This window comes from Macrobrachium rosenbergii, chromosome 14 (assembly GCF_040412425.1).
Source record: "Macrobrachium rosenbergii isolate ZJJX-2024 chromosome 14, ASM4041242v1, whole genome shotgun sequence".
Classification (NCBI taxonomy): domain Eukaryota; kingdom Metazoa; phylum Arthropoda; class Malacostraca; order Decapoda; family Palaemonidae; genus Macrobrachium; species Macrobrachium rosenbergii.
In genome coordinates, this window is record NC_089754.1 from 50,469,300 (window position 1) to 50,484,770 (window position 15,471).

At 35.3% G+C, this 15,471-nt stretch overlaps 1 protein-coding gene across 1 annotated transcript in view; it reads left to right on the forward strand.

Moving 5' to 3' along the window:
* Positions 1 to 934: 934 nt before the first annotated feature.
* Positions 935 to 15,471, forward strand: part of LOC136845549 (vesicle-associated protein-like) — a 22,591-nt gene continuing 8,054 nt past the window's right edge. The window contains exons 1-2 of the mRNA XM_067115730.1: positions 935 to 1,081; positions 5,981 to 6,095. Coding sequence (XP_066971831.1) covers positions 935 to 1,081; positions 5,981 to 6,095 — 262 coding nt within the window. The remainder of the gene's footprint in view (positions 1,082 to 5,980; positions 6,096 to 15,471) is intronic.

Sequence of the window (15,471 nt, forward strand, 5' to 3'; positions counted from 1 at the left end):
TTTCGATCCATTTACTTTACCTCCGTCCGTATTCTCTTTCTTCCATCTGACTTTCCACCCTCTCCTAACAGTTGATTCATAGTGCAACTGCGAGGTTTTCCTCCTGTTACACCTTTCAAACCTTTTACTGTTAATTTCAGTTTCTGCGCTGAATGACCTCATAGGTCCCAGTGCTTGGCCTTTTCCTAAATTCTGTATTCAATTCAGTCCATCGTACATTACAAACAGACCTTTCATATTTCCAATATCCATAAACTCCAAATGAATGATATTATAATAAAAGTAAAGTAATTCCAAACAAATGAACAATTAAATAAGCATGCAAAATCTTATTAAAAAAAATACTAAATCAAGATTCAAAACCTATTATCCGATAAAATTACTGCCGATTTTTAAAATTTGTGTTTGTTCTATCAAATGGTTTCTGAATAAATTAACAAGGTTCTGCAAAAGTTGCTGGTCCGCTGGTATTGTGGTTAGTGTCGTGGCGTGCCGCTCAGATGTCGCGGGTTCGTGTCTCCCCCGGGGCGATGAAAAATCACTGGCTCTGTATCATGATCAGTTACTGCTGCAGTGTTGAGGGGGTCTGCGGTGGGAGGTTGAAACCAACATTCTTTGGAAGCTTGAATTTCAAGTCAGTGGTCCCTTTGGTGTGAATAGGTTTCATCTATTGAAATAATAATAATAATAATAATAATAATAATAATAATAATAATATTTTAAGGTGAGATGTGGATCAAAAGGAGATATAAGCTATACAATTAACTTCTCGGATTTTAGAGTTCAGATCACACCTAACCAGCCAAATTATTCTACAAAGGAAATCCATTTATTCTCACATAATTTGTATATTTTTTGGGCCTCATTGTCACCCATCCCCGCTTACTCCATATGCCTAAGTCCTGTAAAAACTTTCTACTTATTGTGTTCAGGGATGAGGTCGATCACTCAGATGGCCATGGGACGTCATATGCCAACATTTCCAGGCATTCTTGGGTGGTCAACGTTCTTCAGTTTCAGTTATATGGGGGAACTGCCGTGCAATCAACGCTCGTCGGCCATTTTTCAAGAAACAGCAGATGTAATATGATATGATAATTTTGGTTTTCAACAGTGATAATAATTTTGGTTTTCAAACGTGATAATAATTTTGGTTTTTAAAAATGAGAATAATTTTGGTTTTCAAAAATGATAATAATTTTGCGTTTCAAAAAGGATAATAATTTTGGTTTTGAACATTTTTTAATGAGAATAATTTTATTTTTCAAAAAAATTTTTCAAAAATTAGAATAATTTTGGTTTTAAAAAATAGTAATAATTTTGCTTTTCAAAAATTAGAATAATTTTAGTTTTCAAAAATGATAATTTGCAAAAAATTGATAATTTTAGTTTCCAAAAATGATATTTTATTTTAAAAAATTAGAATAATTTTGGTTTCAAAAGGAAAGAACATCCGCTCCCAGAGGCGAATTAGAAGATGAGGATTTATTGGGAGAATTCCGGAGTTCCTTGACAAGCATTCATCATGGCTTTGGGAAGAACCCGAGAGGGAGGAAAATTACTCAAATCTCGCTGAAAACGCGAAGGCAAAATTACGGGGGGGGGAAACTTTCTACTATTCACGGAGCGTCTTCGTTTTCCATCTATGAAACTTCTCGTTTGAAGGATTCTTGTGCTCAGAAGTGTATAAATGTTTCCATTTATTTACATTTATTTATATTTATTTGTAATATCACGTCGTGATGTTTCATATTAATTTTATGTGTATTCCTTTATTTGGCGTTAGAATCGTAACGTTTAAAGTGTCAGTACTAATAGTTTTGTTTTATTTTTCGTCATCGGTAAAGTTACTCTTTAATCACCCTGGAGTAGCCGGTACGCCATTAATGCTGTATTGTGACAGCAACATTAATTTGCATGTAGATGTACTTCCAGTTTTCCCACTGAGGAGACCAAATTAAGTTATAGTCGACTTCCATACCACTCGTGTGCCTAACTTGGGCGGCTCTTAGCGCCATAGTCAAAGAGGCTTTTAGAAGTGCATGTTTGCAGTTTCCAAGTTTGAGCCTCTCTCTCTCTCTCTCTCTCTCTCTCTCTCTCTCTCTCTTGCTTAACTTCAGTTCCGAGTTTATCAAAGTAAATAGAAACTTTGGTCCAGAACCCATTTTGCGTGGGCTTTGGTGAGAGCGAGAGAGCTGGGTCGAACCTATTGAAGTATGTTTTTCGTATTGGGATTATTTTTCACCATTTTAAACAATTTTACTGTCATTTAGAAACGAAAGAGTTTTTATATTCTGAACGATTATCATCCGTTATCTTATGAGTTTAATCGCGTATGCATGTGATAGGCCTAAAAAGAATTAAAAACGCGAAATTGGAGGGAACGAGAAAAGACAAATATCAGACCCGGATACGAAATGCTCAGACCTTGAAGAACTGAATGTGCCTCTCTGACACTGTTCTGTCCGTAACAGTGCACCTCATGCGGTGCACTGTAGGCATTCCTTAAGGTTCTTTGCAGCGTCCCTTCGGCCCCTAGCTGCTGCAACCCCTTTTGTTCCTTTTACTGTACCGCCTTTCATATTCTCTTTCGTCCGTCGTACTTTCGTCAACCCTCTCCTAACAATTGATCCATAGTGCAAGTGCAAGGTTTTCCTCCTGTTACACCTTTCAGACCTGTTTACTGTCAATTTGCGTTTCAGCAGCTGAATGACCAGTGCTTGGCCTTTGGCCTAAATTCTGTATTCAGTTCAGTTCAGTACGTAACAGCTTTTCAATATTTGCTATCGTTTTAGCATTTTTTGTGAGGGTTTTTTTTTATTTATTCGTGCACTAATAATTTTGTGTTTATAAAAGCCTCGTTAAGTCTGGAAGTCATAGAAAGTCAGCGTTAACATTAATACATACATTTATATATTTTAATTTTCTTGAAATACATGCTAACTATAAGTATAGTCATAGGTTTTATATTATCAAGTTAAATCAAAGAGAAAGGGTATTCAAGTGCATAAATTTTTTCTTTAGAATTACAAAGAATTTCCCATGAACATTTTGCTGAGAATAGTGTGGTTGGTCGCAACGATATACAAACACCAGTGGGGTGATGGAGTGAGAGATATTCCATAAGTCTTATGATCTTAAAAGTATAAATAATTTATCTCTCTTTGAACTGGCACTGGTCCTTTATTCTTCAATAGTCTTAGAAGTTAAAGCTTCATTCAAAAGTTTCAGCTACTAGAAACTTACAACAGAGTTTAGGAGCCTGGTGTGAGCGGTGTTGGACCACCATAAGACGCGAGAATACAACGTAAAAAGGTTTCTCTCTCTCTCTCTCTCTCTCTCTCTCTCTCTCTCTCTCTCTCTCTCTCTCTCTCTCTCTCTCTCTCTCTTAAAATATTGAATAGGCAGGCGAGAAAGGCCGTTGGATCTTTATCAAATCTAGCGCTTCAAAGGGATAAAAAAGGCCTTTCTAGTATAATCTCAAATACCTTGCAAATGGAATGTGCAATGTTGCGCATATTAATTTCGTAGGAGGTCACTGTAAGTTATTTTTGTTTTCGAAGTAAATCATTAATCTGTTGCGATGAGAATCCTCTAAAATCTCTTTGGAGCATTTAATTTTTTTTTTATTTAAAAAAAAAAGGCCATTCTAGGACAATTTTAGTACATAAAATTTACCTTCATTTATTCATTATTATTATTAATTTAACCGGTTCAGACATCCTCTGGGTTTATAAAATACCCCCCTTGGTACTCTAGACAAAATCTCTTCCATTCAGCGAGTTGCTTTAAATCCATGCATAAAATATTCTCATATTTAAAATGGGAAGGCTTGGCGAGGAGGGGGAACAATATTCATGTCACTCCTCCTTTGCAACAATTCCTGTTGCTGTTTTTCCAGCTGTCCATCTCCTTCGTTACATTCTCTTTTATATTGCGTTCAGTAAATTCACTTTCCCCTTATTTACATCTGTCATCGTCGTTATGTCTTTTTCTTTATCAGTATACATCGTATGTACTTACATATATCTCTACTTAGAAGATAGTTCCTCAGTGGACGAGTCGATATCGTACTCGGCTAGCATTCTGCTAGACCCGCGTTCGATTCTCCGGCCGGCCAGTGAAGAATTAGAGGAATTTTTTCTGGTGATACAAATTCATTTCTCGTCATAATGTGGTTCGGATTCCACAATGAGCTGTAGGTCCCGTTGCTAGGTAACCAATTGGTTCTTAGCCACGTAAAATAATTCTAATCCCTCGGGCCAGCCCTAGGAGAGCTGTTAATCAGCTCAGTGGTCTGGTTACACTAAGATATACTTAACTTAACTTACATAGAAGATGTTACAAAATCCATGATTCGATTGTAATATGCCTTCACAAGGTATTCAGGTATCGAGGGAAGTACTTTTTGAGTACTTTTTGAGTGCCAGCAAATTTAACAAAGAAATAATTGCCTTAGTTTTCGTTAGGAGAACACCAAACGATGCATACATAAGGGGATCTAATCTTTTAATGTTCTGTATATATATATATTAGATATATTTATATTATATATATATATATATATATATATATATATGTATATATATATATATATATATATATATATATATATATATATATATATATGTGTTTATGTATGTATATATATATATATATATATATATATATATATATATATATATATATATATATATACACACACAAAAAGAAACGTTTTATAGTTTGTAAGGTCAAGAATATATCTTACTTGTATTGTGTATATATAAAACAAGTAAATATTTTATTTACAGGCAATTGTGAGAGTCTACATTTACGGTCCAAAACACAGGGAGAGAGAGAGAGAGAGAGAGAGAGAGAGAGAGAGAGAGAGAGAATGAGTTTGTGTCCTATTGATTTTATAATCTTCATTTTAAGCCGTTTCCAAAGTTGTTTATGATGTTATATTTGTGTTGCCTTCACCTAAAATCATGCGAAAGGACGCCATAGAGAGAGAGAGAGAGAGAGAGAGAGAGAGAGAGAGAGAGAGAGAGAGAGCGCAAAAGTCTTCTTTACGACTCCATCTTAATGACTCGGAGGCCCTCGGAAGACGGAGAGAGCTGCCATAGCGAGACAGAGAACATCTGCAGCCCTGCATACCAACAAATAAAAAGCCTTTGGAGGCTGACACACTCTCTGGGTCATCCCAGCACGCCATTAGTCAGCCCAAAACTTCTGGGGGTGGGGAAGGGGAGCGGAAAGTACTTTTTTTTTTTTTTTTTAGCTTGGTACTTGATAGGCCTTGGCATTCTTAACTCTGCCTCGTCCAAGTGCAGTTTGGGAGAATGGTAGTGGTGTTATTTTCGGCAGTTGCGAGCGTTCTCATTCCGAGAAATAGAAGATTGTCCGGACGGTCTGGGAACGTGTGTGTATATTTGCTTACATTATATAAATTATATTATATATATATATATATATATATATATATATATATATATATATATATATATGTGTGTGTGTGTGTGTGTGTGTGTGTGTGTGTGTGTGTATTATTATTATTATTATTATTATTATTATTATTATTATTATTATTATTATTATTATTATTATTATTATTATTTAGCTGATGAACCCTATTCATATGGAACAAGCCCACAGGGGCCATTGACGTGAAATTCAAGCTTCCAAAGAATTTGGTGTTCATTTGAAAGAAGTAAGAGAAAGTAATGGGTAATGGGAAATACAGAAAGTGGAGATCAGTTATTGGAGAAACATGATTTAACAAAAATTATTAAATAAATAAAAATATAAGTAAGATATTAAAATACATGGCGAGGAGTATGGTCGTTCTTTGCAGCGAAGTGCTACAAACCCTAGCTCTACTGGAGGCGTTTATCGCAGTGAAAGGGTTAAAAAGAAACAAATTAACTACATAGTATTGGAAAACTTTACGCAAGGAATAAACCTCCTCATTCACAAATAGTTTTCTCTCGTTTTTCAGAATTTGACTTCGCATCCAAAGGACTGCTGTGAATTGTCATTCTCCTCTGAAAAGCGAATGGAAATTGAGACAGGAACGTCTAGTGAGCATAAGAAAACACACTTCCAGGATACAGGTAAGTCTGAGGTATTAGTTAACTCATGAACAGCGCATTAGTAAGATTTATTTTAGGAGTTTTGTAGTTTAAATCGCAACCGAAGGTAATGATAAAAATTTGCTTTGGTAGTTTTAAAGAACACTGCTGTAGTCAGTATTGCAGAAAATTAATTACAGTCAAAATTTCTCTTCTCTAAAAACTTCTTTTGAAAAAGAGGCTGCTAAATAAAAAATTTTATCCGGTAGGCTTCGCAGAAAGTGTTAAAAATTCTATCACAAACTGGATGCATGTCCCTGTGGGCTTTTCTGCGTTGCATTGATGCAGACATTTTTAAATGACTATAAGAAGTTGGCGACCTAATCGAGATATTGGGCCTGAATAGGGTTCCGAGGAGGTACGGAGGAGAGAATCTTGGGAATCAGACGTCCCACATAAGGTTTCTCCCATTCACCTCGTTACCAGAAATTCTCTTCGAAGAGACGTTCGCACCGTATCAGAATTTCCACTGAGAGCATTCTATTATTTCATTATTCACTATTCTGTTTTCCGGTACATTGCTCGTGAGTTCCATGAACTTGTTTAACAATTATTCATTCATCCTCAGTCCGTTCATTAGATAGCTCCATTTTTATTTACCAGCACTTTGTTTTTCGTTCTCCAGTTCTTTTCAGGCATTTGAATCAATACGTGGCCAAATAAAAATTTCACTGCATCGTAAACGTGACAGTAACTGGTTAGTTTTCCATGAATAATTTGGAGGTTGACGTAAAGAAAACGTAAACAAACAGTATAGGTCAAAGGTGAGATAGTAAGATAAATGACTCACAATTCCCTTCGACAGACGTATGACAAGGATTCCAGAGACCTCTTGTCAACCGTAGAATTAGAATTGGTAATTCTTTAGCCCAACTGAAAACAAAAATTCACGATTAATTTTTCAAGGACAAGAACTCCCAAATTCTTTGCCAAGTCTCAAGAATTCTCGAGTATTTTTGTCAGCCACAAACAACGAATTCCAAGTGCTTTTGGCAGAACTTATCAGGTCCTATTTGCTTTCATCGACTGTCAGAAAAAAATCCCAAGTACTTTTGCCAGACCTGAAGCAGTAAATCATAAAATGCTTTTGTCACGTATAATACATATTCCAAGGCTGTTTAAAGCTATCGTTTGCCATAGGATCACAGAGAGACCCAAAAGTTTATTAGGGATCAATACTCCTCCTACAATTACAACAAATTTGAAGGTAGTTTGGTAATTTTCTCCTAATTTGTATTTCCCCTCACTCCTTTTTGAAAACTATCTCCGTCCACCCTCATATCTTAAAGACTACTGAGGCTAGAGGGCTGCAAATTGGTACGTTGATCATCCACCCTCCAGTCATCAAACATACCGAATTGCAGCCCTCTAGCCTCTTTAGTTTTTATTTTATTTAAGGTTAAAGTTAGCCATAATCGTGCTTCTAGCAACGCTATAGGATAGGCCACCACTGGGCCGTGGTTAAAGTTTCTTGGGCCGCGATTCAGACAGGATTATACCGAGACCATCGAAAGATAGATCTATTTTTGGTGGTCTTATTATACGCTGTACAGAAAACTCTGTTGCGCCGAAGAAACTTTGTTGCACTATTTACTTGTTTTATTTTGTCTTATGCAATCGCTACCCAAGATATGAACATAGAGAAGCACATAAGGAATTCATATTATTTCCGAGATGTACGGGACAGACAAAAATAGATCCTTTTTGTCTACAGATTTATATAAAATTTATTCTTTCTTCCTTGAAACCAGGCTATGATTTTGTGACTTGTTTTTCGACGATCAGGAAAAACACTAAATGGCGTCAGAATTTTTAAGCCCTTCACCCTAAGCCTCAAATTATTCTGGGATTTCTCTTAGGTTATTTGTTTTGGAATTACGTCACCTTTGCGAAAGCAAGGTTGAATATTCAGTCGAGTTTTGAGGTTTTGAAAAGCAAGTATGGATGAAAACTGCCAATCACGAATGCACTAAATATCCGCGCTTTCACTGAAATGAAAAATTGCATTTGGGAGCAAACAGTTTTTATTTTTCCAAGAACAGTTTTATACTGAAATGAAACGTTTCTGTTGTGACACTGCTATTTTTTTTATCTTATTTCTAACTTTTTTTAAGACCTGTTCCGATAGCCTATTTAAAAATGAAGAAGGGGGGGAAGAGAAATAAATTTGATGATTTCCACACCAAAAGGCAAAAATAAAATGGTAAAATTTCCACAAAAATCACAGATGAATTTTGCAAACCCCGAGCTGAAGATTCTTTAGGATAAATCGAAAGACCGTTGACAGGTTATGTTTTATATTAATATTATTAGCATTATTCAAAATATATATATATAAAAATTCGCATTGAACAACCCCAAACAAAAGCCATTAACTTGCTAACCAAGCATCAACAAAAGAGAATCCCGGAATGTGAAAAGCTGAATTTAAAAAATGCGGAGAATTCATGTTTTCGTAATGTGAAAGGGTAACGCGTTTTAATATTTTATTCGCGTTCGCGATGAGAAAGGAACGCGCGAAACGAATAATGATTCCTGGAATACAAACGAGGTATTTATTCTCGTTGGTTTAGGGTAGGATTTTTTTATATATATATATATATATATATATATATATATATATATATATATATATATATATATATATATATATATATATATATATATATATAAATATATATCCATATATATGTTTGTTTTATATTTATATATGTATATCATATAATGTGTGTTTATATACATACATATATATAAATTATATATATACACATATGTTTTTATTTTTTCCTGACTCACATCGGGATCGAACCTTGGGCTTTCAGATGAGAGGCCAGGGTGTTACAAATTCACTCACACAAATAATAAAAAAGTTGGAACCTAAGTACCCCGTACCTGAGGTTTTTCCCAGGCAGGTTGCCACCTAGCTCACCTGTGAATTTTACCCAACTTTCCGACCCAGCAGCAAGCCAGTTGGTAACATTTCATTCGAATTACCTCTTCAGTAGCCATCTAACTATACTAGAGTTTCCGTTTACACAGCACAATAGAGGGAAACCCTTCAATGTTCCAGTTGCTACATATAACAAGTAAAAAGTGCGCCGAAGTTTCTTCGGCGCAGTCGCGTTTTCTATACAGCCGCTACAGCGTATAATCAAGACCACCGAAAACAGATCTATCTTTCGGTGGTCTCGGTATCTTGCTGTATGAGCCCCGCCTCATAAAACTTTAACCACGGCCCTGTGGTGGCCTAGCCTAAATATCGTTGCCAGAAGCACGATTGTGGCTAACTTTAATCTTAAATAAAATAAAAACCACTGAGGCTAGAGGGCTGCAATTCGGTATGTTTGACGATTGGATGGTAGATGATCAACATACCAATTTGCAGCCCTCTAGCCTCAGTAGTTTCTAAGATTTGAGGGCAGACAGAAAAAAGTGTGGACGGACAGACAAAGCCGGCACAATAGTTTTCTCTTACAGAAAGCTAAAAAGGGTTAACGAGAACGTGCTTGCATTATACCTTATAATGAGACTGACTGTTGTAGGGATGAAAGGAATTCAGCAAACCTGCGCTCGTTATCAAAAATCCACCACACGTCAAAGACTGAAAGCAGAAAGATTGATTTAAAGCGCCGAAATTGTGCCCAGTCAGCCGGTATTTGACCGTTTCATTATTTCCGGAGTTATTTCATTTTTTCCTGCAGAGCTATCAGTGTTTATTCTCGGAATGCGCGCAAGCTTCAGCGAACAGATCTTTCCATCTGCAAGCAAATACCATCAAAAAGTGAATCCGCTCCACGCAACTGGTATAATCCTACATGTATATACTGTATATATATATATATATATATATATATATATATATATATATATATATATATATATATATATATATATATATTATATATACATATATATATATATATATATATATATATATATATATATATATATATATATATATATATATATATATATATATATATATATATATATATATATACATATGCATATACACTTAACGTTACTTGACCTTGAAAATATGGTGGTAAAGCCACGAAAAATGGTAAGAGACATCTTCAGGTGTGAAACTGAAAAACATATCTTTAGAGAGCGGCCTACAGTAAAGCCCAATGGATAAGTATCAGAAGAAATTTATACAAACAGTCGTTCTGAAGACTTAAACAAGAACCTAAAATAACCCAGGAATCGCCTGTAGCCTGACTTTCATTCTACCAACTCCCGAGAGCCTGTTGCTGTCAGTCTCGACCCCAGTGAGAAACTTGAAAACAATTTATTATTATTATTATTATTATCATTTCTATTATTTCAGTAGATGAAACCTACCCACATGGAACAATCACACCAAAGAAGCCATTGACTTGAAATTCAAGCTTCCAAAGAATGTTGGTTTCGACCTCCCACCGCAGCGGACCCCACACTGCAGCAGTAACTGATCACGATACAGGGCCAGTGATTTTTCATCGCCCTGGGGTAGATGCGAACCCGCCACATCTGGGTGGTACGCCACTATGCGGACCAGCTAAAGCACGTTTCAGGGAAAATTCCACTGTGCGTCTGTTGGCATAAAAATGAATTAGGTAGCTATGAGTTTGTTACCTGGGGTTGTTTGTCACCTGGGGGGTTGTTTGTTACCTGGGGTTGCTTGTTACCAGGGTTTGTTGCCAAAAGGGTGGGAAAAGGCGTGTATCTAGAGATCTCATCCCAAAATACTTGGTAGGAGCTAGAGGCTTAAACTTATATAGCCAGCCACCCTCTGTATGAGGAAAAGCATATGGCTTATATATCTGGGTATATATATATATATATATATATATATATATATATATATATATATATATATATATATATATATATATATATATATATATATATATATATATATATATATATATATATATATATATATATATATATATATACACACATATATATAATATATATATATACACACATATATATATAATATATATATATATATACATGTGTATGTATATACATATTATGTATACATATGTATATTTAAGGATTAAAGACGGCCGATCATATGTAAAACCTTTCTTCGTCTTACAGAAAGAGAAAATTTCGTAATGATTTCCAGCGTAGGATATATCTATTGAAACATTTGAACGGCTAATCACTAAGGAACGATAATAAATAAATGAATCGTGAATAGCTACTCGGCTAACGAATTAAAATATCAACACTCTCTCTCTCTCTCTCTCTCTCTCTCTCTCTCTCTCTCTCTCTCTCTCTCTCTCTCTCTCTCTCAAAACATTGCATTAACGTTTTTCTTTTCCTATCAAATTATGGGCCATTATTTTATCTAGGGCCGTAAATTATGACCGGCGGACCTATAGGAAAGATTTAGCATCGTCCCTTAATTTAATTAATTAATTTTCTCAGTATTTCTCTCAGAATATATATATATATATATATATATATATATATATATATATATATATATATATATATATATATATATATATATATATATATATATATATATATATATATATATATATATATATATATATCCTTGACGTCAAATCATAATATTGAGATACTTATGTTGAAGTGAGAAAACTTTATGCCTTGCTTTTAGTGTAAGTTATTAATATTTTTTTAAGTCATACACCTTTTAGTTTTCTGAAAAGAAAACTATTGTGCCGGCTTTGTCTGTCCGTCTGCACTTTTTTCTGTCCGCCCTCAAATCTTAAAAATTACCGGGGCTAGAGGGCTGCAAATTGGTATGTTGATCATCCACCATCCACTCATCAGACATACCGAATTGCAGCCCTCTAGCCTCAGTAGTTTTTATTTTATTTAAGGTTAAAGTTTGTCATAATCGTGTTCCTGGCAACGCAACAACACAGGCCACCATGGCCGGCTGAGAGTTTTATGGGCCGCGACTCATACAGCATTATACCGTGACCACAGAAAGATAGATCTATTTTCGGTGGCCTTGATTATACGCTGTAGCGGCTGTACAGAAAACTCGATTGCGCCGAAGAAACTTTGCTTGTGTCATGCTTTATATAATTATTCTCACTAATTCCATCTTGTAGAAGGACTTTCGTCTCCTAATCATCACCACTTAATAAGTAACTTTGTGGGTCATTAAAGCTTTTGTTCACACTAATTGTCCCTTTTTTTGGAAAATTGAACGTCAATACACTGATTGATGTGACACTGACAAAGTGATCCCTATGAGGCAACAGCCTTTCCAATCCTTTCCAAACACGGATGGTTTGTTCATTGCAAAATCCTTGCAATCCCAGGATTTCATTCAGATCAACCTTCACGTCCTCTGGGATTTCACGATTTCACTACGGGATTTCATCTGTCCCGTACACTACCTACTACGTGGGATTTAAAACTGTTTGTAGTTCTCTGTAAAAGAAAACTATTGTGCCGGCTTTGTCTGTCCGTCCGCACTTTTTTCTGTCCGAGCTTTCTCTGTCCGCCCTCAGATCTTAAAAACTACTGAGGCTAGATGGCTGCAAATTGGTATGTTGATCATGCACCCTCCAATCATCAATCATACCAAATTGCAGCCCTCTAGCCTCAGTAGTTTTTATTTTATTTGAGGTTAAAGTTAGCCATAATCTTGCTTCTGGCAACGATATAGGATAGGCCCCACTTTGCCGTGGTTAAAGTTTCAAGGGCCGCGGCTCATACAGCATTATACCGAGACCACCGAAAGATAGATCTATTTTCTGTGGCCTTGATTATACGGTGTACAGAAAACTCGATCGCTCCGAAGAAACTTGGGCGCATTTTTCACTTGTTTATTTCGTCTGTGAAAAGAGAACTTAAGATGAAAATAAGAAGTATACTATCTTACAAACGTCAAGTGCTTCTTCCCTTGCTTCTATTACTCTACCTCTCGCAGCGTCAGCAGAGTTTAAAACCGTGAGTGCCGATAAAAAAAAAAAAAAATAAAAATAAGATGTTCTTACGAGTGGCGTTCGCATTCTGAATGGAATTAACAGTTGCGAAGGAGAGAGCGCCAGAGAAAAGTTAAAGCAACACAAGTTTTAATTTTTCGGGAATGAGGATTTACTCAGAAGATATAATATTATTTCTGCGCTTAAATGTCTCGCTTGAACGTTCGCATTCTGACGTTTTCAAAAGAGGAGATGCTCCCTGGAGAGAAATTACCTTCAAGTATATTTTAATTTCACAGGAATAATTTTATAATTTTATAATTTTATAATTTTATAATTTTATAATTTTATAATTTATAATTTTCCTGAGAGGAAATGAAGATGAATAGCATGTAGACTGTCTTGCCAGAGTGAAGCGCTGTTTTTATAAAAAAAATAAAAAATAAAAAATGCGCCGAAGTTTCTTCGACGCAATCGAATCTTCTGTACAGCCGCTACAGCGTATAATTAAGGACGCCGAAAATAGATTTATCTTTCGGTGGTCTTGGTATAATGCTCTATGATCCGCGGCCCATGAAACTATAACCACGGCCCAGTGGTGGCGTATCTTATATCGTTGCCAGAAGCACGATTACGGCTAACTTTAACCTTATATAAAATAAAAACTACTAAGGCTAGAGGGCTGCAATTTGGTATGTTTGATGATTGGAGTGTGGATGATCAACATCCCAATTTGCAGCCCTCTAGCCTCAGCTATAGTTTTTAAGATCTGAGAGCGGACAGAAACAAGTGCGGACGGACAGACAAAGCCGGCACAACAGTTTTCTTTTACAGAAAACTAAAAATTAACGCTATTGATTCCCGTTTTGTTGAATATCATACTGCTGTCATATGTAATTTAAATAAAAGCTGAAAGAATAACTGGGAATTAATTATATCTCGTGTCATAGATATTGCACAAACTTAGATGCAAAACGATGCACTTAGGATCCCCGAAGATTTATTTACATATCGAAAACTAAATTGTCAACAGCTCTGTATTTCTAGAACTACAGTTAATTGATCCAAATTTACATTGCTTCAATAAGAATACAAGGAAATTATAACCCGTCCAAAACTCTCTCTCTCTCTCTCTCTCTCTCTCTCTCTCTCTCTCTCTCTCTCTCTCTCATATACAAACATACACAAATGTTACGGGCTGCCCTAAAGCAAGAGCCCGTGCCAGTACAAGGCAAGATTAATGTAGGACGAAAAAAAATCATTCACGCACGCACGCACACACAAACACGGACACACCTTATATATATATAAAATATATTAACATAAAAATAGCAGTGCATTGCTATCCAGACATTGTTTTCGTAAACAGGTTTACATAATTATATATATATATATATATTTATATATATATATATATATATATATATATATATATATATATATATATATATATATATATATATATATATATATATATATATATATATATCTCGACAGGGTAACGAGGAAAGCACAGTGCATTTTCATGATTTATTGTGCCGACGTTTCACAACACATCTCGGTTGCATTTTCAAGGCTGTAAAACTGTGAACACCATATTACAACCCTGAAAATGCAACCGAGATGAGTTGTGAAACGTCGGCACAATAAATCATGATAATGCACTGTGCTTTCCCTCGTTACTGTCGAGTTGGCTCGAGCAGTGGCTCCTGTTATGATTGGCTCCTGTTATGATTATATAAATATATATATATATATATATATATATATATATATATATATATATATATATATATATATATATATATATATATATATATATATATGTGTTATATATGTGTGTGTGTGTGTATAAAACTTTGTCATGCAAAGCATGCCTCGGCAACAAAGCACTGCTATTTTTCATAGCCGTTTTTTGTACTCTATTCTGCTACCTTTATGGAGGGCCCAGAAGCGGAGGAGCCTCGTTCCTCTTCAGTGTCACTCTGCCCCTCGGCTTTCTCGCGCCACTTTTGTAGGTTCTTCTCTCGAGTATTTTTCTCCTCCGGCTTTTGTTTGCGTTTTTTAGTGAGTTCAAAGGAAAGGCTGTTTTGGTAGTCACTGTTAAGGACTCATTACGTAGAGCTAGGGAATGTGGTTCTATTTATTGCGTCTTTTGTTAATTTGGCCTAAATGTGGCTTTCAGTGATTTTAAGTTTCAAATAGGCTTACTTCTTGGATTGTTGCTTTTTTTACATTTGAAGATAAATATTCTATTGTCAAAATTTAATTTTCCATGCCGAATTTTGTAATCTTCTTATATCTAGAATGGGCAGTTTTCGAAACAGAAAAACAAAATGAATAACAAAATCCCCCTAAAATTATGGATGCAATGAAACTGAACATTCAGCACAGGAAAAAAAAAAACCCTTGGGAAGTCTATAAATTGTGTAGTGAATTACAACGATAAA